At 38.7% G+C, this 27,381-nt stretch overlaps 1 protein-coding gene across 1 annotated transcript; it reads left to right on the top strand.

Annotated features, from left to right (window-relative positions):
- Positions 1–24,890: 24,890 nt before the first annotated feature.
- LOC127977393 (extracellular calcium-sensing receptor-like) lies at positions 24,891–26,993 on the top strand. Its single transcript, XM_052582291.1, has 5 exons — positions 24,891–25,034; positions 25,244–26,000; positions 26,081–26,352; positions 26,581–26,704; positions 26,812–26,993. Exons 1-5 carry the CDS (start codon positions 24,891–24,893, stop codon positions 26,991–26,993), a joined length of 1,479 nt encoding a protein of 492 aa, XP_052438251.1.
- Positions 26,994–27,381: the final 388 nt, after the last annotated feature.

The raw sequence follows: 27,381 nt of genomic DNA on the forward strand, positions 1-27,381 counted from the left end.
GAAATACGGACATGTAAACATGATCGGGGGAAAGTCGCCTCTTTAGTCTGTTAACAATAAGGCAGACCGCAGATAAAACCCGTTCTGACGGCACAGACGTTGCTGGGACACACAAATAACGGTGTGCTAAGCAAATAAGTTTTGTGAAGCTCTTCGTGTTTTCGTTTCACCACTGAATGGGATCCTCATCTGGTGGAATACATGGCTCCAGCAAGAACTGTATAATCTCTGTATAATCATCGCTGAAGAACTGCCTCAGCCTTCTCCGACGAGTGGGCATTGCATCCTCTTCATCGTTGATGGGGGTGGCTGCATCCGCACCACTCGCATCAAGGAAAAGAATGTTCTGATAATGTTCAAAAAAAATAATTTTCTTACTTCTCTCATGTTTTCATCGAGAAACCTGAGATGTTTGTTATGAGGGTCTAAGGCAGACGCGAGAAGAGGAGTTTTCACTGCATTCTCCAAGTTAGCAGTGTTTATTCGTTGCTTGAAAGATGCCGCGACAATGTTCTTGAATTCGGTCACTTTCTGTGATTCTCCATGGCATATTTGAAGTACTGTAGAAGACAGCAGTTCACATATCGCGTCTTTTGCGCGCTCAAGTTTGTTATTTCCAATGTAGGCGCGCGGTATGCGCGTTCATAATGGAAGCTACGCGGTCGCGATGCGCATGCGATGCGACGCGCCTGTTTTTTCCAGGTGCGTCCGCACCGCATCGAGTTAAAAACATCTCAACTTTTCAGAGAGCCGCAAGCAGAGGTGGGTAGTAACGAGTTACATTTACTTCGTTACATTTACTTGAATAATTTTTTTGGGTAACTAATACTTTTGGAGTATATTTAAAGATGGGTACTTTTTACTCGAGTAAATTTTGGGGGAAACATCTGTATTTTTACTTCGTTACTGTGGGCAACGCTCCTCTCTTTACTTTATCTTAATGCAATAAATGTTATAATTGCTTCAGTTTATTCCAAACAGCGATGAAGATCTTTATTAGATGAACACTGCATGTGCTGTCTACTGTTTAACAGGTAATAACTTGGGCTATATTCATTTACAGTACACGATACCACTGTGACATTAGTTTGTTGTACATAAGACTTATAACAGAAGGGACCCAAGGTGAATGCAGCTTCCAAAAGACAAAAAATAGCTGATTAAGATTTTATAAATTTTAATACAATCACACCGGCATGAGTACGTTCAGCGAGTCATATCATCAGCTGCTCAATTCAGATCTGTGATCGCTTGCTGGCGCTGAGCCATGTTTAACAGGTAATAACTTGGGCTATATTCATTTACAGTACACGATACCACTGTGACATTAGTTTGTTGTACATAAGACTTATAACAGAAGGGAACCAAGCTGAATGCAGCTTCCAAAAGACAAAAAATAGCTGAATAAGATTTTATAAATTTTAATACAATCACACCGGCATGAGTACGTTCAGCGAGTCATATCATCAGCTGCTCAATTCAGATCTGTGATCGCTTGCTGGCGCTGAGCCAGAGAAAGACACTTTTTTATAGCACTGCTCATTATAACCAATCACACACGATTCTGTTGAGCTTATTAAAGCATTTGCCAAATAGAGGCGTCCAGATGAATCATCGATAAAATGCCGGTGCTTCCTTCACTTGCTCACTGACGCAATACCTCTTTCTGGCTAATTATCTCATCAGAAACTACAAAGTGCAGATGTGTGTTCGAATCTACAAATAAGATATTGATTTCACAGTGTTAACAGGTTCAGTGATTTTAATGGGAGTTTCTGAGAGTGAATGAACTCTAGACTGTCAGTGAAAATGATCTTTGATAATGTAAATGTTATTTGCTCTCTTTCTGAACAATGAAAGATTAGTAGCAGTTTTTATATCACATTTACTTTCAATGTTAAATTCACATGTAATATAAAGTCAGCCGTATTATATGTTATGGCATGACACCTATATATGTTACTTAAGTAAACAGACAGGTGTTTATAATAGATTACATAATTAGGCTATTTTGACCAACGCATATTGTCATTAATAACTATCTATGAAATGTGAGAATCGAGATATTTCATTATATAGTTCATCCATCTGGGAATGTTTCTAATAATAAAAAAAAACAAATATGCTTAATAATAATTTGCCAATATGCTGTTGTGGCTGCTGTGTGTCACAAGACGACCCACATATGCCTAGACACAATTAATTATGATATTTCCACAATATTTACGCTTGCAGAAATATACTTCTGCGTGCAGACAGAAGAAGATTCATCAATGTGCATTTGGTTCGTTATGTTCAGATGTTCTGTAACTTAACGGTCATGAGGAGTTTTTACTCTTCTCTCTGTCAGAGGTTATTTATACATATATAATACATACTTTAAAATATAGTTTACTTTGTGATGCAAATCTGAATTTTCATCAGCTGTTACTCCAGTTTTCAGAGTTATAATACTTCAAAATATAAATCTAATATATTGATTTATTACCAGTGCTGCAAACCGTTTTGCTGCTTAATATTTTTTTGGAACCTATGATATTTTGTTTAGGACTATTTGATGGATAGAAATCTAAAAAAAGTACATCACTGATAGTAAATCAACATATTGGAATGATTTCTGAAGGATTAAATGACTATCGCCCCGTAGCACTCACACCCATCATTATGAAGTGCTTCGAGCGACTGGTCCTAGCACATCTCAAAGACTGCCTCCCACCCACACTGGACCCACACCAATTTGCCTATCGCAGAAATAGGAGCACAGAGGATGCAGTATGCACAGTGCTGCACTCTGCACTCACACACCTGGACCATAACAACACGTATGTTAGGATGTTGTTTGTTGACTTCAGTTCAGCATTTAACACCGTCATTCCCTCCAAGCTGACCAAAAAACTTGGAGAACTGGACATTAACACCTCCCTCTGCAACTGGATTATGGACTTTCTGACCAACAGGCCTCAGCATGTTCGGTCAGGCCACAACCACTCCACCACCATCACACTTAACACTGGCGTACCACAGGGCTGTGTGCTGAGCCCATTCCTCTACTCCCTTTACACCCACGACTGCAAGCCTGTGCATGGATCCAACTCCATCATTAAGTTTGCAGATGACACCACGGTGATTGGCCTCATCAGTGACAACGATGAGACTGCCTACAGGGAAGAGGTACAGCACCTGGCCACATGGTGCGCTGACAATAACCTGCTCCTTAACACCAATAAGACCAAGGAGCTCATTGTGGACTTCAGGAAGAAGAAAGGAAGCACGCATGACCCCATCCACATTAACGGGATGGTTGTTGAACGTGTCTCCAGCTTCAAGTTCCTGGGAACCACCATCTCGGAGGACCTGTCCTGGACTACAAACACCTGAAGCCTCGTCAAAAAGGCTCACCAGCGCCTTTTCTTCCTCAGGACACTGAAGAAGAACCAGCTGTCTTCAACCATCCTGGTGAACTTTTACCGGTGTGCGATCGAGAGCATCCTGACCAGTTGCATCACAGTCTGGTATGGGAACTGCTCAGTGGCTGACCGCAAGGCACTGCAGAGGGTGGTGAAAACTGCCCAACGAATCACAGGGACACCACTTCCTGCTCTTGAGGACATCCAGAGGAAACGCTGTCTACGTCGAGCTCGCAGTATTCTCAAGGACTCCTCTCACCCTGACCACGAACTGTTTAACCTCCTCCCCTCCGGAAGGCGTTTCAGGAGCCTCCGGACAAGGACCACAAGATTCAGGAACATCTTTTTCCCTAAAGCTGTCTCCTTGCTGAACTCTGCCCTCTGACACCCCTCAACACCCCCCGATATCCGATACTTTTTTACTCTTACTCAAGTAACTATTCAGACTAGTACTTTTAACTTTTACTTGAGTAAATATTTCTAGAAGTACTTTTACTTTTACCTGAGTACAGTTTTTGGGTACTCTACCCACCTCTGGCCGCAAGCGCACCACAGGTCAAGTGACAAGAACTAAACATTCAGCTTCATCCTTTCCCGTAACAGATGAAGCAACAGCTGATCATAGTTGTGTATGGATTGCCATTTTGAAATAAAATTAGGAGCAGAGCTACTGAAAGCAATTTTTTGTGCTGCAAATCTATTTATCCTTTGCTGAAATTTCCGCGTCTTCATGGAGAGATCGCTTCATTGTCACCTCTGCCCGAGCACTTTGGAAAGGAGAAAGTGGCGCGCCTAGCGTTTTCCACGCGTTTTTAGGCGCGATATATGAACGGCCTCTTATTCATTCATTACCTTTTTTTTTTTTTTTTGAAATTCGAATATCATTTTTATTTATCGAATAATTAGAGCAGAACGAATATTTGAATGTTCGGCTATCCGTGCACATCCCTACTCTGAACACTTCGTTCATATAGCTTCGAAAGACTGCAGGGGCGTTGGATAAACCGAAAGGCATTACCCTGTACTCATAGTGGCCAGAGGGCATGACGAAAGCAGTCTTCCACCCCTCACCCTGACGAATACGGATCAAGTTGTATGCGCTGCGCAGATCCAACTTGGAGAATATACGGGCCCCACGTAGTTGTTCTAGTGCTGCTGGGACCAGAGGAAGGGGATAGCAAAATTTGACTGTTTGGGAGTTGAGATGGCGGTAATCAATACACGGTCTCAAGCCTCCATCCCTCTTAGCCACGAATAAGAAGCTGGAAGCGACAGGTGAAGCCGATGGACGAATGAACTTGTAACGGATATGCAGATCATCGATTCATGGGTTAAATTCAGGCATAAAAAAATGAAACCCATTTTGCTCTAATTGCCTGGCCTGGCGCCAGCCTGGCTGGACTTAAATTAATTTACGATACCCGTGCAAGCCTCAAAGGAGAAATGAAAACCCCCAACCAAATTCCTGAAGACGAAGGAAACCTTTCTTAGAAGTTCCTTACTTTCATAATTTTATTAATAATATGTATTTTAAATATGTTTATGGATTGCATAAAATGGTTAATCCTTGTTATGTGAAGAGTATAAGTTGCTAGCTTATACTTTAGGAAATGTCTCTCCTCACTTTAACTTTCTCAAAGAGAGCCATGTTTCTGCAACCCCCACCCCTGCAGGTCGTAAAACTTTATGACCACCCTGGACAACAGGACAGGAGAGAAGCCAAATCACTGGTTTCCTTTCCTTATGGAATGTATTCATTACCTTTTTGTTTTTATGTTTTATAAATGTATTACATATTCCTTTTTGGTACATTTAGATGTTTCCCATATAAATTGGGACTATCTGCAGTGTTATCATGTGTTAATCAAATCTTTAAATATGTGTAATTCTGCATTTGAATGTAACTTCATGTTTTGATCACTTATATATATTATGTTTAGTATCTTTGTGATCGTCATGCTCTGACAGACCCATTTATCTAGAGCAAAGTAATGAAAAATGTATGTAATCTGAATTACAAACTCGCTAGAAATATCCCTGAGGAAATCTGACACGCCCTAGATCACCAGGGGGTTGTTTCTACAGAGACAAAGGAACTTTTTCCCGCTGCAGATCGAGGACATTCATTGGATGTTCCCTCGAAAAAGGGGCGTGAACCATTTCAAGCCATAAGAACGACCGAACAAGGTCCGCTCTTCCTCTCGCCTACGCTCTTCTTCTCCTTCTCCGTCCTCGGACACGCTGCTCTCCAACGTTGCTTCCGTGCTCATAGCGCAAGCCCCCTCAGCACAGGGGCTGAGAGAAAAAGCCATTTTAATGGCTCCTTTGGAAGCTTTCGTTCTTTTCTTTTCTTTTCTTTACTAAGTTTATTCAACTATTCGCCTCTCCACGCAAGGAAGACTAATTCTGGAACATTGTTTGTTGAACCTTTCAAATACCGCGCGAGGACAGAACAAAAGACCACGTGCTCCAGCGTGCGCCGGTCTCCAGCACGCGCACGCCGGTTTCAAAAGATCCAGCGCGCCCCGATGTCCAGCTCACGCACATTGGACACTTTGCAAGTATCACTTTCTCTATGGAGATTTAAATGCTGCTTTAAATTGTTGCTGTGATCTGATCGTTGTTGGCTTCAAAAAGTTACTGATTATGATTTCCATACCTGAGCTCCTTATGTGATCTCATTCTATTTTCTCTCTCTCTCTCTCTCTCTCTTTTATTTGGATTCCGTTATGTCTTGTATAAAGCTTATTGTTTGTATTGTCGTACGCATATTTACTCTGTGTGATTTGTAGTTTAATGTATTACTAGTTTAATTATTAAAAACCCATATACTGACGATTGGCTTGGACTCCACCCCACTTACATTACGAGTCACTGAGATGTCTGATCTATAGCTACAAGCTTTAAATTTAGAAACTAAATTTATCATAAGGATAGGATAATGTTTTCATGGCCAGAGACTATTTTTCCTTGAATTATAAGGCGTGATAACCTTATTGAAAATTGATAGGTCAACAGTGGTTTGCTGGAGATACCACTGTTTGATTTGCAGTAATTTACAGTAAGAGATCACAATAATTGATATGAAGAATGTAATATTGACATATTAATGAGTAAGTTACAGTGCCCTGTGATTATTTATTGGTATAGGCAATTGAGCTATTTTTCATAATCAATCAAATTTAATGTAACTGTCATCTGAGATATAAATTAATCATATTCCTGATTAATTATTCAAATTCCCTATATATCATTTGAGTTAATTATTCTGTAAAACTCATTGTTGTTACAAACTGTTGCTGAAGGGATTCTTTTTACTTTCTACTCCATGGCCTTCTGTTCCGGGATGGAGAGAGGGTAGATACGGCCTTCAGGTAGAGTGACTCCAGGTAGCAGGTCGATGGCGCAGTCCCATGGCCGATGAGGTGGTAACTTGGTAGCAAACTGCTTGTTGAACACATCCTGGAATGCCCTGTACTCAGCAGGAATCTCTACTTGATGCTGGTGTAACACAGGTTAAATGAAGTTAATTATTTTATTTAGACAATTTAGTTATATGATTGTCCCTTAATAAAAGTTGAAAAGTGATGTATTATAAAAAGAAAAAAAAAATGATTTAACTCAAACAGTTGACGTTTTAAGTTATTACTATTTGATTGGTGATTGACCAATGAGCGAGCGTCATCACGCGCTGTGTGTGTGTGTGTGTGTGTGGTTGGACGCGCCTGCGTAACGAGAAGAGAGCTGAGCATAGAGGAGAGAAGACGCGAGTCGATCTCTGCGATCAAAACTAGAAGTATATAATTGAAGAAAAGTAGAAAACCTTTATTTGATAAATTTAATACCAAGCAGCGTATGGAGAAGCCGAGTGAATGTTGTTGAGTCACATTTCACTCCAGGCTTATAGTGAATCGTGTGGGTATTCATCGTTCACCAACGCCATTGCTGGCCGACGCGTGCTTGGGTGAAAGCAAAAGACGCTAAATATAGAGGTAAATGATTAATATAGGATTAAAAGTTCTTGTGAAAAATTAATATTGATATGTTCTATCGTTTAATTGTACTATTTCACTCTAAATGAGTATAAGTGTGGTCATAGTGAACCGCGTGGTTATTCCTCCATTTCAGTTCACCGGCGCCATTATTGGTCACATGCGCCTGTGTGAGGAAGACAGATAGGATTGTTCTAGAGGTAAATTAGTGTGATATATGATGTCTTGAAACACATATTTGTGTGTTAATTGTTTATTTTGATTGTTTCGATCTTTGATGTGAAATTATTTCTGAAATCACTAAATGAATGCTCTGGTCTGTGATCAGGCCAGGTATTTTTTGTCCCTTTCTTTTTTTTTTTCTTTTTCCTTGTATTTCTATTTTTTTTTCCTTGGTTCTGGATTGTGATCTTCTGCGATATCCTGTGAAATTCACGTTTGATGGCGAGCCACCCGAATCTGCTACAGAGAGGAAAAGACTACAATTCATAAAGAAGAGGACCATATCCTTTCTTTCATTCTCCAGTCTTGCTTTAAGTAAGACAATTCCTATTAGAGACTATTGAATACTTTTTTTTTTTTGAGATTAACAAATACAAGGATTGACAATAAACTGATCCATGCTTTGAATAGCATTGAACACTCTTGATGGTGTATGGTTACCCATAGCCATAAGTTGATTGAAATTGATATGTGATATATTTTGAGAAAGGTGTTTTAAAAGAGAAAAAAAAGACACCACTCCTTTATTGAGTATTTTTGTTTATTTTATTTTATTTCTTTTTTTGACATTTAATTTACCAGTCTGTACAATACTTTTCTGTTTTCTGGGGTAAAAGAAGAGTGCACTCTCGAGGGGATTTTCATGCTTGAGATTTGTATCATTGCCTGATATTGTATTTAACCTGATTATAATTCTCACTGGAAATCTAATTACATACCAGTTTGCATCTAACTTGTGTTGTTTCTCACTACAACCCGCTACCTCTTTTACGACTCTTAAAATCTTCTGATAAACCTATTTGCACCAACAGCAATTCATTTAATTAATTATTTGTTAAATTCTTTAAACACCTGTTACAATGGACTTCTGAACTCTCAACTGAAGTCGAACAAACTGGAAGCTTGGGTTTTTGCACTGAAGACGAAGAAGAGGGAGGAAATAGGGCTCTCGGGTTCCTCTTGACCGGAGCTAGATAGGTATGAGTACAGTTTTCGCCCCAACGAAGGACCTCCCCGGATTTCCTGTCAATGGTGGGTTGATGTTGGACCAACCAGGGGTGTCCCAGGATGAGCTCAGCAGTAGACTCCTCTAGCACCAAGAATGAGATGTCCTCTGTGTGTAAACAGCCAATGCGGAGCATTAATGTGGGAGAAACATGACTGATTCGACCTCGATCCAGCGGCTTTCCTTGAATGGCTTGGATTCTGAGTTCTTGATAACTGTGGTGCTTGCGGATGTTCAGTTTTTAGAGGAGCTGGGTTGAAATGAAGTTCCCCGCTGAACCGGAGTCGAGGAGGGCTTGCGCTGAGACACAGACAGATGAACCATGGTACGGTTTAAGGATTCAACTTTAAGAGGGATCTGAATGGAGCTTACCGCTGAACGTTGAGGTCGAACAGGGCAGGAGCAGATGAGATGATTGTCGCCCCCGCAGTACAGACAAAGGTGAAGCTGGATGCGACGCTGACGCTCTGAAGGAGTGAGATGGGTGTAGTCCACTTTCATGGGTTTGTCACTTTAAATGGATTGTCACAGGCAGATAAGCATTGAGATACTCGAATGGTTTTTTGAATAAGGTTCTCAATTCCCATTGAGCCATCATAAACTTCCAGCAGCTGACGGATGTTTGAATTCAGGCCATGGCGGAAAGCAGTAATCAGAACAGATTAGTTCCAACCACAGGATGCCGCCAGGGTGCGAAACTGGAGAGCATATGTGCTGACAAAAGAATTCCCTTGACGGAGATTGTAAAGCTGATCATGAACTGAGAGATCTGAAACTGCTTGGCCAAAGACTTTCCTAAAATGAGAAATGAAACCTGACAGGGACTTTAACACTTGAAAATTTGAATTCCAGAGAGATTGTGCCCATTGGAGGGCTCTGCCAGATAGTAGAGATAATCAAGGCCACCCAGGCAGAATCGTCTGTAAACTGATGCACTTGCATTTGGAAATATAATGAAACCTGAAGCAAAAAAAACGCTGCAATCCTCCGCCTCACCACTGAATGGCACTGGTCGGACCATGGGACTCGCAGAGGCAGCTGGCGAAGCAGCGGGTGTTTGCGGAAGTTGGTGTTGGCGTGCAGAGTGAAGGATTGCTTCGGGATGGTGGGTGGGTTGTCCGGTAAAGATGAAAGGATTGACTGGCACACTGAACTAGTTCAGCAAACGGGTCTTGAGACGGATTCCCCACAGGTTCCGTAGAATTCTGCATCTTAGGTCTGGTCTTCTGTCACGGATGAGACAGGAGGCAGACAAGGTGGTAAGTCTAATAGCTTTATTAACAGAATGCTCCGAACCAGATGCAGAATATGAGAGCGAACAGGATGATATGAACCAATGTCGACTTAACTGAAGAGTCTAGATCACAGGAAGTGGGTGAGGGATCACAGAAGGAGGACTGAAGACAGAGGAAGACTGGACGATCTTTGGGAGATGACTGATGAGTTGCGGATTCTCAGGTGAGTGTATAAATAGAGTCTGTATGCAATGAAATGACGAGACCAGACGAAGACTGAAGGGTGAGAGTGGGTATATAAAGATGAGCAGTGATGAAGGATAGCAGATGACGGTGATGAGGATGAAGAGATGCAGGTGATGATAATTAATATTCAGGGGATAACGAGCGAGTGGGAGGAGGGAGTGATGATGAGGATGGTGTTGATGGTGGAATCCTGACAGTATGCTTTCAAAGTCTCCCAAAGAAGGGAGGCTGAGATCCCTGGAGTTCTGTTGGTAGTAAGAAAAAAGTCAATTCGATTAGAAAAACAACTTAACAAAATCCTCATTAGATGGCAAGCACGTATTGAGACGCCACGGGGGGCACATATGTTTGCGCTCCTGTATGAATAACTCCAGTGTGGTCAGAGCATAATCTGATATTAGAATATCATCATAAGAGCAAGACTGAACAGAATAGAGAAAATGGTTGTCCAGGAGATATTAATCAATACGACAAAAGAAGTGATGTGAGAGAAAAAAAGAATACATTTTACCAGACGGATTAAGAAAGCGGCATGGATCAGAGACCGAGAACTCATCCATAAAAGATAAAATTGTCTTAGAAGACTTTGAGGGCACTCCTTGTCAAGTAGAAGAACGATCTAATAGAGGTGAAGAACTTTGCTATGTTTAATAGGCTGATTTAAATCATTACAGTTCCAGCTAAAAAAAATTGAATCATGTCCATGAATGTCGTGCTGCATGCTATTCAAGTATTAATGCACACTGCAACATGGAATATATGAATGTAACAGTCACAGAAATAAATAAAACATGGGCGACCTGACAAACTAAAAGACAAAACTCACAGCGAGAGAAAAAGAGAGAACTCCTCAGTGTTGTAGTCGAGACCAGCTCATTCGAGTCAGAGTCCAGATCGAGTCCAGAGATGGTCGAGTCCGAGTCAAGACCGAGTTCAGAAAGGGTCGAGTCCGAGTCAAGACCGAGTTCAGAAAGGGTCGAGTCCGAGTCAAGACCGAGACCAGAGAGATTGGGTCTGAGACAAGACCTAAAGAAATCTTCAAGAGTATGTAAAATGTATGATGGAAACAATAAAGGATAAAAGGGCCACATAGTATGTGGTGTAAAGGTAATATTATTAGAATTATGAATTGTTACTTGTCAATATTAAGTGCTCATTTTCACATAACATCGTTGTACCACTATACACATCCATATAACCTTTCTAGTACACATAACATTACTGTACGACTCTATATTGTAATTCCACATAACACTTAAGGTACAAGTAACATCACTGTACCACTATACCTGTAAATGTTCAACTGTAACAGCTTTTACATAACTTTTAACCCTGAAGCTTAACTAATGACTGCTAATATCCTGAAAATGTCTTGGATTATGTGCACTTTAGATGTTGTGAAGATTAAAGATGGGCATAATTACTTTTCAAAAAAATAAGTGAGGAGACCATCCTGCTACCCAACCGAGCACGATGTGGTCTCATGATCAATCCACCCAGACTAAAATCTCTCTCTATTGGTGCAGAGGAAGTGGGGACTGACAAAAGGTACCATTTCATCACTTTCTGTAACAGCAATGGATAATCTAATGCTAATTTCACTGGATGGTGGGTTTTAATGCAGGGTAAAATACACACTAGTCGAAGTTTTTTTTAGTTACGGACGGCATACACACAAGAGCCGACTGACTGTCCAAGAAAATTTCATGCAAAAGTGTGTATGTGCCAGGGGAAGAAAGCTGGTTGAAATGCCATATAAGTTCAATGCCTTCTGTCAGACATTTTTTTTTGGGGGGGGGGGATGTTTAGCGTTGAGACAGTCAGTCTGTGTCTGTATTCATTATATAATTTAATTAAACAATATTTGTTTTTTTCTGTGACCATTTTGTCCTACTTTGTAAAAATAACACAGCTGAGAGAAATAATGTAGCAATGTGGCTTTCTGGAAATCGGGATCACTACGGGCGGATGGCAGGAGGGTAACTTAGGCCGGTGACACACTGCCCAGCCAACATTCTATCATGGGGCCATGTGGGCCCCATATGGGCTGTAAATATGGGGCCTACATGGGTTTGTCCATGGGTTCCATGTGGGCCCTATCTGAATTAACCCATATGAATCCCATATGGGGCCTGACTGGGGCTAATGTGGGGCCCAAATGGGCAACACATATAAGACCCATATTGGTCCCACTTATGACCCATCCAACAAAATAAAGGTGGGGCCTGACTGGGGCTAATGTGGGGCCCAAATGGAAAACACATATAAGACCCATATTTGTCCCACATATGACCCAGCCAACACAACAACTGTGGGGCCATTGTGAGCCCCACATGACTTTAAACATGGGACCTAGATGGGTTTGTCCATGGGTTCCATGTGGGCCCTGTATGAATTAGCCCATATAAACGTCATATAGAACCTAAGTGGGGGCCAACTGGGCAACATTCATAATCATACATCTGCTTGACTATTCCACTGGACATTCATCTACAAAAAATAAATAAAATAATTACATGAAAGCAGCAATTTAAAAGTTCAGTATATCAAGTACTTTATTATAATTCAGACATTTTCAATAAAAGTTTTTGTAAAGTGTTAAACACCAACATTACCATTTATTTTAATACAGGGTGATACCATCCCAACAGCTGGTTTTACATAACCAAACGTATGTAACATTTAAAATATATATATATAAACATATACACACACGTGTGTGTGTGTATAATATATATATATATATATATATATATATATATATATATATATATATATATATATATATATAAATATATATATATATATATATATATATATATATATAGACACACACACACACACATTACAGACCAAAGGTTTGGACACACCTCATTCAAAGAGTTTTCTTTATTTACATGACTATGAAAATTGTAGAGTCACACTGAAGGCATCAAGGGCTATTTGAGCAAGAAGGAGAGTGATGGTGGTGCTGCTCCAGATGACCTGGCCTCCACAGTCACCGGACCTGAACCCAATCGAGATGGTTTAGGGGTGAGCTGGACCGCAGACAGAAGGCAAAAGGGCCAACAAGTGCTAAGCATCTCTCGGGGAACTCCTTCAAGACTGTTGAAGACCATTTCAGGTGACTACCTCTTGAAGCTCATCAAGAGAATGCCAAGAGTGTGCAAAGCAGTAATCAAAGCAAAAGGTGCTACTTTGAAGAACCTACAATATGACATATTTTCAGTTGTTTCACACTTTTTTGTTATGTATATAATTCCACATGTGTTAATTCACATGTGTAAATTGTGTGAATCTACAATTTTCATAGTCCTGAAAATAAAGAAAACTCTTTGAATGAGAAGGTGTGTCCAAACTTTTGGTCAGTACTGTGTATATATATATATATATATATATATATATATATATATATATATATATATATATATATATATATATATATATATATATATATATATATATATAACTTTTTAAAAACAATTCTGTCTGTTCACCCAAACTTCTGATGCTTCCAAACAGTAATAAGATTTAAAAAGAGATTTTTCTGAAAATTCATGAATAGACTTTATATGGAGAGACAGAAATATCTTAATTTCATTAATAACATCACTTGTGTTTCAAAGATGAATGAAAGTCTTATGGGGTTTAAAGCAGTGGTTTCAAACCCCTGGAGGGCCACAGCCCTGCGTATTTTAGTTACAACCCTGTTCCAACACACATTACATCTAGTTTTAAAATAATCCTGAAGGGTTTGTTTAGCTGGATCAGGTACTTTTAAAGGGGGGGTGAAATGCTCGTTTTCACTCAATATCCTGTTAATCTTGAGTACCTATAGAGTAGTACTGCATCCTTCATAACTCCAAAAAGTCTTTAGTTTTATTATATTCATAAGAGAAAGATAGTACCGATTTTCATAAGAGAAAGATTGTACCGATTTTTCCCGGAAAAACACGAGCGCCTAGAGGCGTGACGTGTGGGCGGAGCTAAAGAATCATGAGTGCCAGTAGGCTTTTGCGTCGAGAGCGTTTGGAAGCTGTGACATTACCCAGAGATCTGCCTTGACATTGCCTTGAGGAAAAAAACATCATCCAAAATAAACCATGGCTAACAGTCAGATTCAGCCGTTTATTTATGATCCAGAATCAGATCCAGAGGCTAAAACTGAAAGAGAGCAGCAGCAGCAACGACTCGCTTCGAGCGGGGCTCGAACCCGGGTCTCCGATGGGAGGCGGACGCACTAACAAGGAGGCAGAGATATTTGAAGCAGTTTTACTCACCGCCTGCGGTTCCAACACATGATCGTGACCCTTTTTCGTTGGGATTGCATCATCCTTAAGAAATAAACGATACGCAAATCCGGCGTCAAACTGGCCCTTGTTTGTAAACCAAGAATCTCCGTTGATGCTCTGTAAAAATAAACTCCGTCCACTGGTCCCTTAATGCTGTTTTTTCTTTGGTAATCTGTGCAGGGTTGTCTTGCCCTGGCAACCAAAAACACTCCTCCTTTTGTGACATTTCGCGACGCTCTCGCTCTGATCAGTGATTGTCTGTGCACAGCCTCTCTCTGCTCTGCTATACGGGAGCACGCGCTCTTCCGGGAGAAGTGCCCTCAGGACCCATATAAGGAAATTCCGCTCCATCTAACATCACACAGAGCCATACTCGAAAAAAACTTTCCGAAACTTGTGACAAACCGGAAGGAGTATTTTTGGAACAGAAATACTCCTTCAAACGTACAACTTAATTTTTGAAACTTTGTCCATGTTTAGCATGGGAATCCAACTCTTTAACAGTGTAAAAAACTCAGTATGCATGAAATAGCATTTCACCCCCCCTTTAATTAGGGTTGGAGCCAAGTTCTGCCTTCCAGAATCAGAGTTGGTTTAAATCAATAGAAGAGAGAGAAAAGATTTTTATATGTTGGGTGAACAATCCCTTTTAAACACTTAAAACCTCAACGACAACATAAACCACAAAAACTGTTCAACTTACAATACAGTATTAAAATACTTGGTCTCAACAATTTGTATGGATGGACACAAAACTGATCACAGTGCTGTGACCTGATTGCTCTCTTTACGCCCGTCTCTAGCCCCCGTGAACCATTTTGAGAGTCCCTTTTTTGAGAGTCTTTCTGGTCACTGCGCTCTTCTTCAGTCCACCTATAAAAACAAAAGTTTACACATTTAATCATGAAATGTCCAGCTTCAAACTTGGTTGACATTTTATTTTATAGTGTCCCTGTCACAGTGTAGGTGTACATATAACTACTTAGTAATTAACAACATTTTACTTACTACAGCATTAAAATGTTAGTTCTCCCCAAAATGAAAATTGTAATTTACTCACTCTCATGCTGTCCCAAACCCATAAAACTTGTTCGTCTTCTAAACAATTGATTCATCTTCTGTCCCTCCACTGAAATTAATTTTTTTGTAGGTTTGTACTGACAGGAGGCTAAGTATATGATGAATGAACTAAATGAACTAAATTAATGTGCAGTTTATTTCAAAAATATGTAAAATGTAACAAACACTGTAAAATGGTGTTACCCATATGTTAATATTTACTGCTGTAGATAAGAGAATAACTAAACCAAATAGAAAAAAACGGATGCTTTACACACATTACAAGCTTTAGCGAGATATAACTTGGATGATCCAATCAAGATTTTTAGACATGTATAGAGGGCCTGAAATTAATTACTCTCTTAGGTGACTCTTGTGAGAGGGATGAGGGGGCATTTTATTTTTTTGACATTTTAAAATATATACATTTATCTCACCTAAATGTTTAATCATGCACTGCATTTTTGTTTTGACATTCATGAAATGGTTGCACAATAGCTTACAGACAGCACAAGCCTGATTTCATAAGCTGTATGTGAGGCAATGTTACACCAGGTTCACGCATACTCCGTTTGCAGTATACAGACTATGTGCAGTATGTAATTGTGCAGAAGCAGCACATAATCTCCTTGTGCTTTCACACAGGAGTCTGCAACTGATCCGTGGCTGTTTACTACAGACAGTACATTTATCCATTATCTTGATTTCGAATCCAAAAATTGTTCCTGAAAATGCTTTTTCAGCTTTGTGATTTTTTATTATTATTATTCGTACAGTACAGCAATACAATCTTTCATAGATGTGTTTAAATGAAATAAAAGAAACACATTATTGAATGCTTTTTACTTTTGCATTTACTTCTAGATTGATATATTAAAGGGATAGTTCACCCAAAAATAAAAATTATGTCATTCAATTACATTAAATAACATTAAAAACACATTTACCACATATGACGTCAAAGAGGCACAGATCTCGAAATCTCCTCTTTTGCTTAGACGGCCAAAGAGATTGTACTGGATCGCCAATTCATTTGAAATCAGGAATCTCATCCTCCTCGTAGCATCATCCAGTGAAGAACCACCAATATCTGCTGCCTTTGCAGCCTGAGAACAAACACAAACAAAATCATTTGTAGATGACATCCATAAATCAGTTCATCTGCAGAGTGATCTCAGAACATGAAGTTCATTTTAGATTCTCTCTTTTTTATAGTGTTGGAAATAGTACCTACTTCGGTACTGATATTCTTTTAAATAATAGTAATAATTTTAATAATTATTATTTTTATTTATATAGCGCATTTCCAATGCCCAAAATGTGGCGATACCAGCATTTCCAGCACTTGAGTTCATGCATTTAACAGATATGTCTGATTTACTACAATCATCGCTTCACCCTCCTCACTGAGCACTTACACCGATATACACAGGACAATTTGAAAGCCGCATCTCAGAGCATCTGTCTATGAGCAGATATATTTGGGGTCCGCTGACAGATCTGCTGATAGATGTGGCTTTCATATGCTCCCGTGTGTCTGTGTAAGTGCTCAGTGAATAACATTAATCGGTGATCATTGTACCCAATCACAGAGCATATGAAAACAATGGCCAATCAGAAACGCTTTAATCTGCTCAAAAGTGCACAAAATGCTTGCAGGATATTGCTGGTATAGTAATATTTTTTAAAATTTCTATAACAACTGATACCGAAGTCCCTCCCCATTATAAGCATGAGCACATTACTGCGCAGTAGCAGTAGGGGGCCATCAACATGGCGGCCACGCTAAGTAATGACGTCGCGACGCCCAAGCACTACACCTGAATCTGGCAACACGGAGGCTGCACCAGCGCGCACATAAAAGCCTAAAGAATGGTGGTCTCAAAACTGTTTGAAATCCACCCCCACCTGCCGTTTTTAGGAGCAAGTTACTTCAAATGTATTACAAACTAAGTATTTTGCCATTCAAACGCGGTTAATACTATAAATTGTGTGGAAATTCAGTTTCCACTCAGGTGGAGAAAATGGCGGCAAGACGGACACAAAATGCACAAGTGAAGCATAAATGAACAACAACCGAGAATCCTACTTCATTAATGGAAGGCAAGAACAAAACTACACCATTAAGTCAACAAAAACGACATGCTTAAAGCCTTTATAGACATTTTTAACGATAACGCGGCCAGAAAAAAAATACAACATCACAATTTTAAAGGCTACATTATGTTAACTGTAAATTAAACGTTCAAAACAATGTTCCCAATACTTGAAACCGTGGATAATTAATCAATTTCTTGAAAATATGCATTTTACCTGCCTATTTCCGATCCGTGTCGACCGCTGCGTGCTGACTGTTAAAAGTAGTAACTCCTGCCGTGCTGCCGCACCACTGTGCTTAGAGACTGTATCTGCGCACAGCGCGGGAATTCCTTTTATTCTAATATTAAAATCTTTACAGCTATAAATTTAAATATACGCTTATTTTCAGCCAAGATCATTGACATATGATATTATATGATATAATATTATGTGAAATAAAAACGAACTCAAATTTTAATACAACAGGACTACTTTGTCAAGCGGAAGGTTGTGAGAACATTTGAGAGTGTAGAGGAAAGTCCCATGTGAGACCGATGTAATTCTACTCTAGAGTTAAAATAAAAATAAAAATAATTTTAAAAGGGTTGTCCCTGCTGAGATGTGTGCAGTAAAAGGAAAATGTATTTTTGCATAGGCAGGGTAACATTTTAATATTGATAATTTTAATTTTAAAATACTTTTTTTTTTTAAACATTCTATTTATTCGGGTTTTTTTTGTTGTTTTTTTACGTTGGCACAAAAACAAAAAACATTCCAATACAAATTTTTTACACTTTTATACAAATCCTGATTTAGCACTAGAGTTAATATCATAATTATATACCGGTATGGAAAAAGAAAAAGGAAAAAGAAAAGGAAAAAGAAAATACGTGTTTGGGGGGGGGGGGGGGGGTGGGGGGGTACTTGTATGAGAATTCAACTACTGCTTTCTTATTAAAATAATTGATAAAAGGCTTTTTTTCAATTTTTTTTTCAATTTTTTTTTTGCTCTATTTTATCACTGACACCAAAACAGCTAAAATTGTGTCTGGATCCAACTGCTTTCCCAACATTTCTGACAGCAACTGAAAAACTGAAATCCAATAATTACCAATCTTAGGACAACTCCAAAATATATGATGCTGGTGTTTGACCACACCTATCACATAGTGGGTCTACAGAGGGAAATATATTAGAGAGCTTTAGTTTAGACAGGTGGAGTCGATGTAGGTTTTATACACATGGAAGAAGAATTAACTCGTTCTTGTGCTTCATCCCATTGCCAATCTATATTTATTCCTAAAAAGTGGCTTTTAACCAATAAAGTTTAAAGGAGTAAATATGTATTTAAGTCTGAAGTTGTTTTGCCCACACAGATCCCACAAAGGTCTCATATCTATATGGGACCCACGTAAATTGCCCATTCGCAGCCCATTCCCAAATAGATCCCATGAAGGTCCCATATGTTCAAACCTAAATGGGACCCACATTGTGAATCACACATGGGACCCACGTAAATTGGCCATCTTCAGCCCATGCCCACATAGATCCCATGAAGGTCCCATGTGTTCAAACCTAAATGGGACCCACATTGTGAAAAACACATGGGACCCACATAAATTGCCCGTCTTCATCCCATGCCCACACAGAACCCATGCTGCCCAGGTATAACCCATATGGGGCCCACATATCAATGTTGGCTGGGTGGCTGCGTGGCGTCTCTGCTGCATGCTAGAAGGGTGGTGGCTGCTTCGCGTTTTCTGTGTCTTTACACACCAGAAGCGTGTCTGATGCGGCGCTGGCGCACTGCTTCTGCTATAGGTGACACAGAGAAAGGCCGCCGAAAAACCAGGCTCTTGCAAAATAGAGTATGTTTGACAGGTGCAATATTTGAAAATCGATAATTATTATTATTATTTTTTTAATTACATTTATATCTGAATTTATGCCAACCTATAGACTTTCAAATATCAAAATGTCATGATTTAATATGTATTTGTGTACATAATGACAAGTGACATATAAACATATTTTCCTAGTTTATTTTGCCTGGAAACGCTTCCAACACGCGCGTGTTCGCGTGAAAATAGGCGTCAGTTCTATTTCTAGCATGCACGCATTTTCCGCGCGGCTCGAGCTGCGCCTGGGATGCGCGTCTCACGCAGGCAGTCTGCAAGCTCTAACCTGTTAACATGGGAGCCGAATTAAAAACAGACACGCCACGCAGCTGAGATGCTTGCGCCATGCATCCAGTGTGTCGCTGGCCTAACATCTCACGTCACAAGAAAATCACCAGTCATTGGATGTATCAATCATACATCAATTTAAAGAAACATTAACATACAGTAATAATCATGAAATATTTTGATTGGGACTCGAGTGGACTCGGGCATAAGTCCGATTCCTAATATGTTCGAGTCCGAGTCAATACCTAGTCAAAATGCACACAAGTCCATGACAAGACCGAGACCATTAAAATACGGTCTCGAGACCGAGTCCAAGACCGAGTCCGAGTCTCGAGTACTCAACACTGCCTCACACCTCCACTCACCACCTGAAGCGTCTTCCCAAACAACACGCGAGCAAATCCCACAAGCTACCGAAAACATCCTAACACACTCCATTAACAGCACAAACCAGTAGTGCTCATGCGAATTGTAATAAAACATAGAATAAATATATAAACAAACACAGTAGGAAAATATGAAAAGTGACTCAAGTCCAAGTGACACAAACTTAAAGCAGGGCAGCTTACCAACAGAAAATGGTTTACATTAACCCCCAGTTTACCAAACAGATTGCCGGCCACTTTCAAATTGTAGCTCCAGAAGAGACACCAGACTTTAAGTTCACCTTGACAAAGTCCATTGCAGTGCCTGGGTCCTCAAAGTTGTGTGTAGCTCCACTGGGAAGAGTGATCTTCAAAATCGCGGGAAACCTCAATACAAACTTTACTCCAGGACACGAATGTAACAGACGTTTAACGTCTGTGAATGCAGCACATTTCTTTGCAAATGATGAAGTATAGACAGGAAAGAGAAACAGTCTTTTGCCTTGGTGGAGAAAAGGGGCCTCACTGGCCTAATGTAAAATGTCATTCCTCATATGAAAAAAGTGCACATAAATCACAAAGAGTTGGGGTGGTTTACCAACACTGGGCTTGGATCGGAGAGTACGATGAGCCCGATCGATGTTTGAATGCTTTGACTACATACATTTTTTTATTACCTTTCTGAACATGTACAGTATACTGTCCACACACACTTTCAATGGAGGGACAGAAGGCTCTAACACTAAATCTTAAATATCTTAAACTGTGTTCTGAAGATGAACGGAGGTCTTACAGGTTTGGAATGACATGAGGGTGAGTCATAAATGACATAATTTTCCTTTTTTGGGTGAACTAACCCTTTAATCCAAGAAAATGAAAGACAGAAAATTACACTTACTGCTCTTGACTGAACTACTTTGTAGTTTTAACAAGATTTAATCCACAGCAAACCTAAAATTATTCCGACACCAGATATAATTTTTTTTTACATTTTTTATTAGTGGGCGCAGGACACTATAGTTCATTTATGTAAGTGAGTAGGCTATAGCAAAATAAAGCAAACTGTGAAGTATTATACCCCAAAATTCTTCATACTGTAGACTACCAGTGAAATTGAATTGGTCAACAAAGTATTGATAGTTGGCATACTAACAGTTGTCTGAAGTTACACCTTTTTATCAAAGTTTTCTGGAATTAAGAAGACAAATTTCTTCTGACAGTTTAACTCTTCTATTTTTTGTTCTATTTTATTACCATGTTCTAAACTTTAGCAAATAAACTATGTCAATGTGAGAAATGTTGAAGGTATCTGAATACATTTTGGTTTGACTGTATATTTTATTTTACACTGAAGACTATTGCTATTTTACATTTGATTATTCAGATTCTGTACTGACACTTACACCTACATTAAACAAGCGTAAACAATGTGTAAATAGCACAAAATAAATAAATAGAATGAACATGGAAATTAAACAATTTCATACACACATATATATATATATATATATATATATATATATATATATATATATATATATATATATATATATATATATATATATTTTTTTTTTTTTTTTTTTTTTCTTTATCATTTCTGCAATGATAAAATGGATAGCATCGAAATATAATAAAAAATGTAGAATCTACATAATCTTGTAATTCAACTTCAATCATCCCACCTAAAGAAAAACTGCAGTGCTTTACAACTATGAAAACTATAACCTACCACTTCATCTAAACCAACAATATGTTCACTGTACAGAAATAGCACTTGTTAAAGGGGTCATTTGATGCAATTTCAAATTGTCCTTTCTCTTTGGAGTATTACAAGCTCTTGGTGCATAAAGAAGATCTGTAAAATTGATCTGTAAAGAGATATTCTTTATACAAGTTAAGAGTCAACCACTCCCTCCTAAAATGGCTCGTTCTAACATGCCCCAACATGTCTATGTCACGATGTGGGAAGATTTGCATAACACCACCCAAATGTTAACAAAGAAAAAAGGCGTATTTTATTCTCGTTGCAGCCGGCGCCATGTTATGGAAGAGACACTATGTTTTGTTGTAAAAGTAAAATTACTTTGTTTCACCTTCCAAAAGAGGACATAACTAGAAATCAGTGGTTAAGTTGTATTTACAACACTGTTACAGAACAGTTCAACCCAAATATTTAGATTTGTGCTTATAGAGGATAAGGACTGTTTCCTGCACCAGTAGCCTACAATGCGTCTATGGCACAAAGGCTGTTTCTATAAACTGAGGCAGTTCCAACTTTGAAAGGACAATGTTGCGCTTCTCACTCACAGTCTGTAAGTAACGTTACATTTTTTTATATTCAATAATTTGCCAGTGATGATTCAAATGCGAGTTTTGAGCAGTGCAGAGTAGGCTTACATATTTTCAATATAAAAAGTGATTGTGGACTGGATATTTTTGTACCTTTTATCACAGTCTTGGGCATGTCAAAGATTAGTTACAAGATTGGCTTTGATGCATTGTTAGTTTTTGTGCAGCATTAGATTTTAATTTTTCTCCCTCATTTGTTGTTGCTGGCAGTTTTTGCTCCATTGACTTCCATTATAACAACATTTTTTGGTTGCAAAGCCATGACACCATATAATCATGCATTCTTGATTGTTTGTGGTTTTCCCAGTTAGGCCTGTGCAAAAAAAAGGCTTAGTTTTTGGCTTGTATATAGAGTTATATGGAGTATAACAGCAAATTGTAGTGTTTGTGTGTATGTGAGATTCTTGATTGTTGGTGGTTTTCCCTGTTGGGAAGAGATACATTTTTATTTTTTATTTTTTTTTTACAGTTAATCACTAGATCACTAGACCATTAACCCTTTGCTGATGAACGTGTCAGGGTGGGGAAGTTGTTTCTCTCCAAAGCGTAAGTGTTGTTGTATTGAGTTGTAATCTGTATTAGTCCTCTGCTGAAAACTTTACTTGTGCATAACTTAACGCAGAACGGTGTTATTAATGCATAGTTATTTTATTTAGAGGTGAGAAAGGTGCTCCATATAGACCCTTTGTGCTTCCAGTGTAAAGCATTCAAGTGAGTGTTCACATTTATTGATTGTAAAATTGTTTAACAGTGTTTCACTAGAGTGAAATGGTTTCATTGTTCTAATGTCATGTGTTTCAAATGTTAAGGAAAAGTTTTATATTTTGTCCCTTTATCATCCACAGAGGGAAATCAAGTCAGCATAGGCAGTGTTAACGTGCTAGAGCGGAGATGAGCTGTAAGTTTGAATCATCAAATTAGTCCTATGAGTACTGATTTAGTAAAGTAATGTTGACTGCATATTAAATTGTGCATATGTGTTTGTAATGTATTAGGGACATCTAAAAATGCAACTTCTAATTTCCTTTGCATGTACTTTTCATGTAACTTGGGTAGCCTTATTTGGTTTGACAATTTTGTTTTGTTGATTGCTGTTACACCTGTGTTTTTATTTGTTTTCCAGCATGAAAGGCCACTACAGTTGTCTATGTTAGCTGGTTATTGTGAATGTGAGAAAAGAGACACCCTCATTTCTTTATGAGGATCAAACTCTATTGTTCTCTGTGGCTGTATTTAAGTTTTAATTTCTCTGTCTAAATTCCACAAATTTGCATACTTAATGCTGCGCTGTTTCAAGTACAGTCTGGAATAAAAGACCCTGTTTAAATTCTTGATCCTGTGTACAGTTTCACCAATTCATATCCCGGGCAACACATACACGCACACACACACACACACACACACACACACACACACACACACACACACACACACAAACACACACACACACACACACACACACACACATATACACGCACACGCACACATACACAAACACGCACACACACACACACACATATATATATATATATATATATATATATATATATATATATATATATATATATATATATGTATGTATATGTATATATATATATATACACTAGATGATAGATGCAGAAATGTCCTTGAAAGAAATTTAAACACTGACATAAATAATTTCTTAACGTTCACATAAACAAATCCATAATCCTTGGACTTATTATAGCACTACCCAGTGGACTGGATTGGTGTTCTCTTCTCTGAGTATCAATTGGGATTTGGAATCATTACATCAATTTGGAGTCTTTGCTATTTACAACTTCTGAAACTTTAGGGTGTAACAATAAAATACATTCAAATAAAATAGCCAAACAACAGTTGAGGATTCAATGTGCCAACCCCAATTGGCATATGAAGACACAATAAAAGGAAGCACAGTCCCTGTCCTTTCTCAGAGGTTCCTGTCCTGCGTACATATTGGCATGGAAAAGAGGACTGCGTCACTGCTGCATCTACTGCTCTTGGTGTATGGGGTCTGTGTTCCAGTTTCAGCACAAGTATGCAGACTGCTTGGTCAGCCTGTCCTCCCTCTACTTTCTGCACAAAAAGATATCAATATTGGGGCAGTTTTATCATTCCACAGAAGTGCTCTGTTAAAGATGCATACCTTCACTTCTGAACCAGAACAAACAACATGTGGCAGGTCTGTATGAAAACAACTGTTTAGAACTGACATAAGACATTAATTAAAAACAACCTAATAAATAATTCTGATGATCTTGCAAGAATTAAAGACCACAAACTGATTCTCTATTTCCACAGCTTCAACTTGCGTGGGTTTAAATTTGCTCAGACACTGATTTTTGCTATAGAGGAGATAAATAATAGCACACACCTGTTACCTGGTATTTCTTTGGGCTATAGTATATATGATTCATGTAGCTCTATAGCTCAAACTATTCTTTCAAGCATGTCTTTGATGAATGGTTATAAACTGACTTTGAGTGATACATCCTGCTCTAGACCACCAGCTGTTTATGCCATTGTTGGAGAGTCAAACTCCTCTCCCACCATAGCACTGGCTTCAGTAGTTGGTCCTTTCAGCATACCTGTTGTAAGAACTCTTACTTATTTGCTCTTTGATAACATGTTGAATCAGCGTATGATGAAGCACAGGAACATGCACCATTTGTAAATGATTTGAATTAAAATGAATAGCAATTGTTTTAAATATATGAAGCAATGTTTATATTGTAGCATTTGTAATGTTTATGAAACTGTTATTTGTATAGTAATGATAAAAAGGGGTTATGTTTCTTGTAGATCAGTCATTTTGCCACATGTGCTTGTCTGAGTGACAAAAAAAGATATCCATCCTTCTTCAGAACAATACCCAGTGATTATTACCAAAGCAGAGCACTGGCTCAGCTTGTAAAGTACTTTGGCTGGACCTGGGTTGGGACAGTCAGGAGTCGTGGAGACTATGGTAATTACGGCATTGCAGCATTTGAGGAGGCTGCAAAAGAAGAGGGGGTATGTATTGAATACTCCGAGGCCATATTAAGCACCGATCCAAAAGAGCAGTTTCTGAAGACACTAGAAGTGATAAAGAAGGGCACTGCCAGGGTGGTGGTTGCTTTTGTTGCATTAGGAGATTTTGTTCCCCTCCTGAAAGTAATGGTTCAACAAAACATCACAGGGCTTCAGTGGGTTGGGAGTGAATCCTGGATCACTTCTCGAACTCTTGCTGAAACAAAGGACTACAGTTTCCTATCTGGAGCTGTGGGTTTTGCTATAGCAAATGCCAAACTTACTGGCTTGCGCAATTTCCTAGTGAATGTGCACCCTGATCAAGAACCAAACAATGAAATTTTAAAAGAATTCTGGGAAACAACTTTTCAGTGCTCTTTCAGGACCACGGGTAGTAGTGCCTGTAGTGGCTCAGAGAAACTGGCAGAGCTGCAAAATGAATATACTGATGAATCAGAGTTACGAATTGCAAATAAAGTGTACACTGCTGTGTACGCTGTAGCATATACACTACATAACATATTAGAAGACTTCAGATACTCCACAAACAGTAGCATAAAAATAAAACACACACCACAAAAGGTATATAATATAAGATAAAAAACAAAAACAAAAAAAATCTTATAGTAGAAAATCATTCTGAATCTAATTATGTTTCTGGTCTTTCCTCTCAGATGTTGGCTTATATGAGGGATGTAAGATTCACTGTTAAAACAGGTGAAGAGATTTTCTTTGATGCAAGTGGTGATCCAGTGGCAAGATATGACCTGGTGAACTGGCAGCCTGCTGGGAATGGAGGTCTGCAGTTTGTGCATGTGGGAGTGTATGACAGCTCACTGTCTTCAGAACAACATCTTAGGATCAATCAGGAGCGTGTATTATGGGCAAAAAACACTAGACAGGTACATCAATATTATATAATGTATCATAAGTGGGCATGTTAAATAAACGTTTAATTGTGAAAAGAACAACAACTAAAGAACAGTTAAAAAGTATGTATGAAATATCTATAAAACAATTGTATAAAAGCATAAAAAAGTATAAAAGTAATAACAGCAATTATGTTATGGAAGCAATTCATTAAAGACTTAAAATTGTCATGCATTGTGTGAGAAATTATTTTTGCATAGTTGCCTGTGTCCATGTGCAGTGAGAGCTGCCCCTCCGGCACCAGGAAGGCTGTGCAAAAAGGACGACCTGTCTGCTGTTATGATTGTATTCCATGTGCAGAGGGTGAAATCAACAATTTAACTGGTAAATAAAAAAAAATAAAAAAAGCCACTGAGTATCTCTCATGAACATAATATATTATATAATACTGTCCATTATTCTTTCTTTTCTTCCCTTTTTTTTCTTTACAGATTCTATTGACTGTTTTCCTTGTGATTTGGAATACTGGTCGAATGAAAGCAAAGACAAATGTATATTAAAAGTGGTTGAATTCCTGTCCTATACAGAAATCATGGGAATGGTGCTCTGTATTCTCTCCTTCTTTGGGGTGTTATTAACAGCAATAGTATCTTTTCTTTTTTTATCTTCATAAGGAAACACCTATTGTAAGAGCCAACAACTCAGAGCTGAGCTTCCTGTTGCTCTTCTCGCTCTCAATGTGTTTTCTTTGTTCACTTACTTTCATTGGTCGTCCCACTGAATGGTCCTGTATGTTACGTCACACAGTATTTGGGATCACTTTTGTCCTCTGTATCTCATGTGTTTTGGGTAAAACAATAGTGGTCTTAATGGCTTTCAGGGCTACACTTCCTGGAAGTAATGTCATGAAATGGTTTGGGCCTCTTCAGCAGAGACTCAGTGTTGTTTCCTTAACACTAATACAGGTGATTATCTGTGTGCTCTGGTTATCAATATCCCCACCTTTCCCATATATGAATTTGAGCTATTACAGAGAAAAGATCATCCTTGAATGTAACTTA

This window comes from Carassius gibelio, chromosome B18, assembly GCF_023724105.1.
Source record: "Carassius gibelio isolate Cgi1373 ecotype wild population from Czech Republic chromosome B18, carGib1.2-hapl.c, whole genome shotgun sequence".
Lineage (NCBI taxonomy): Eukaryota > Metazoa > Chordata > Actinopteri > Cypriniformes > Cyprinidae > Carassius > Carassius gibelio.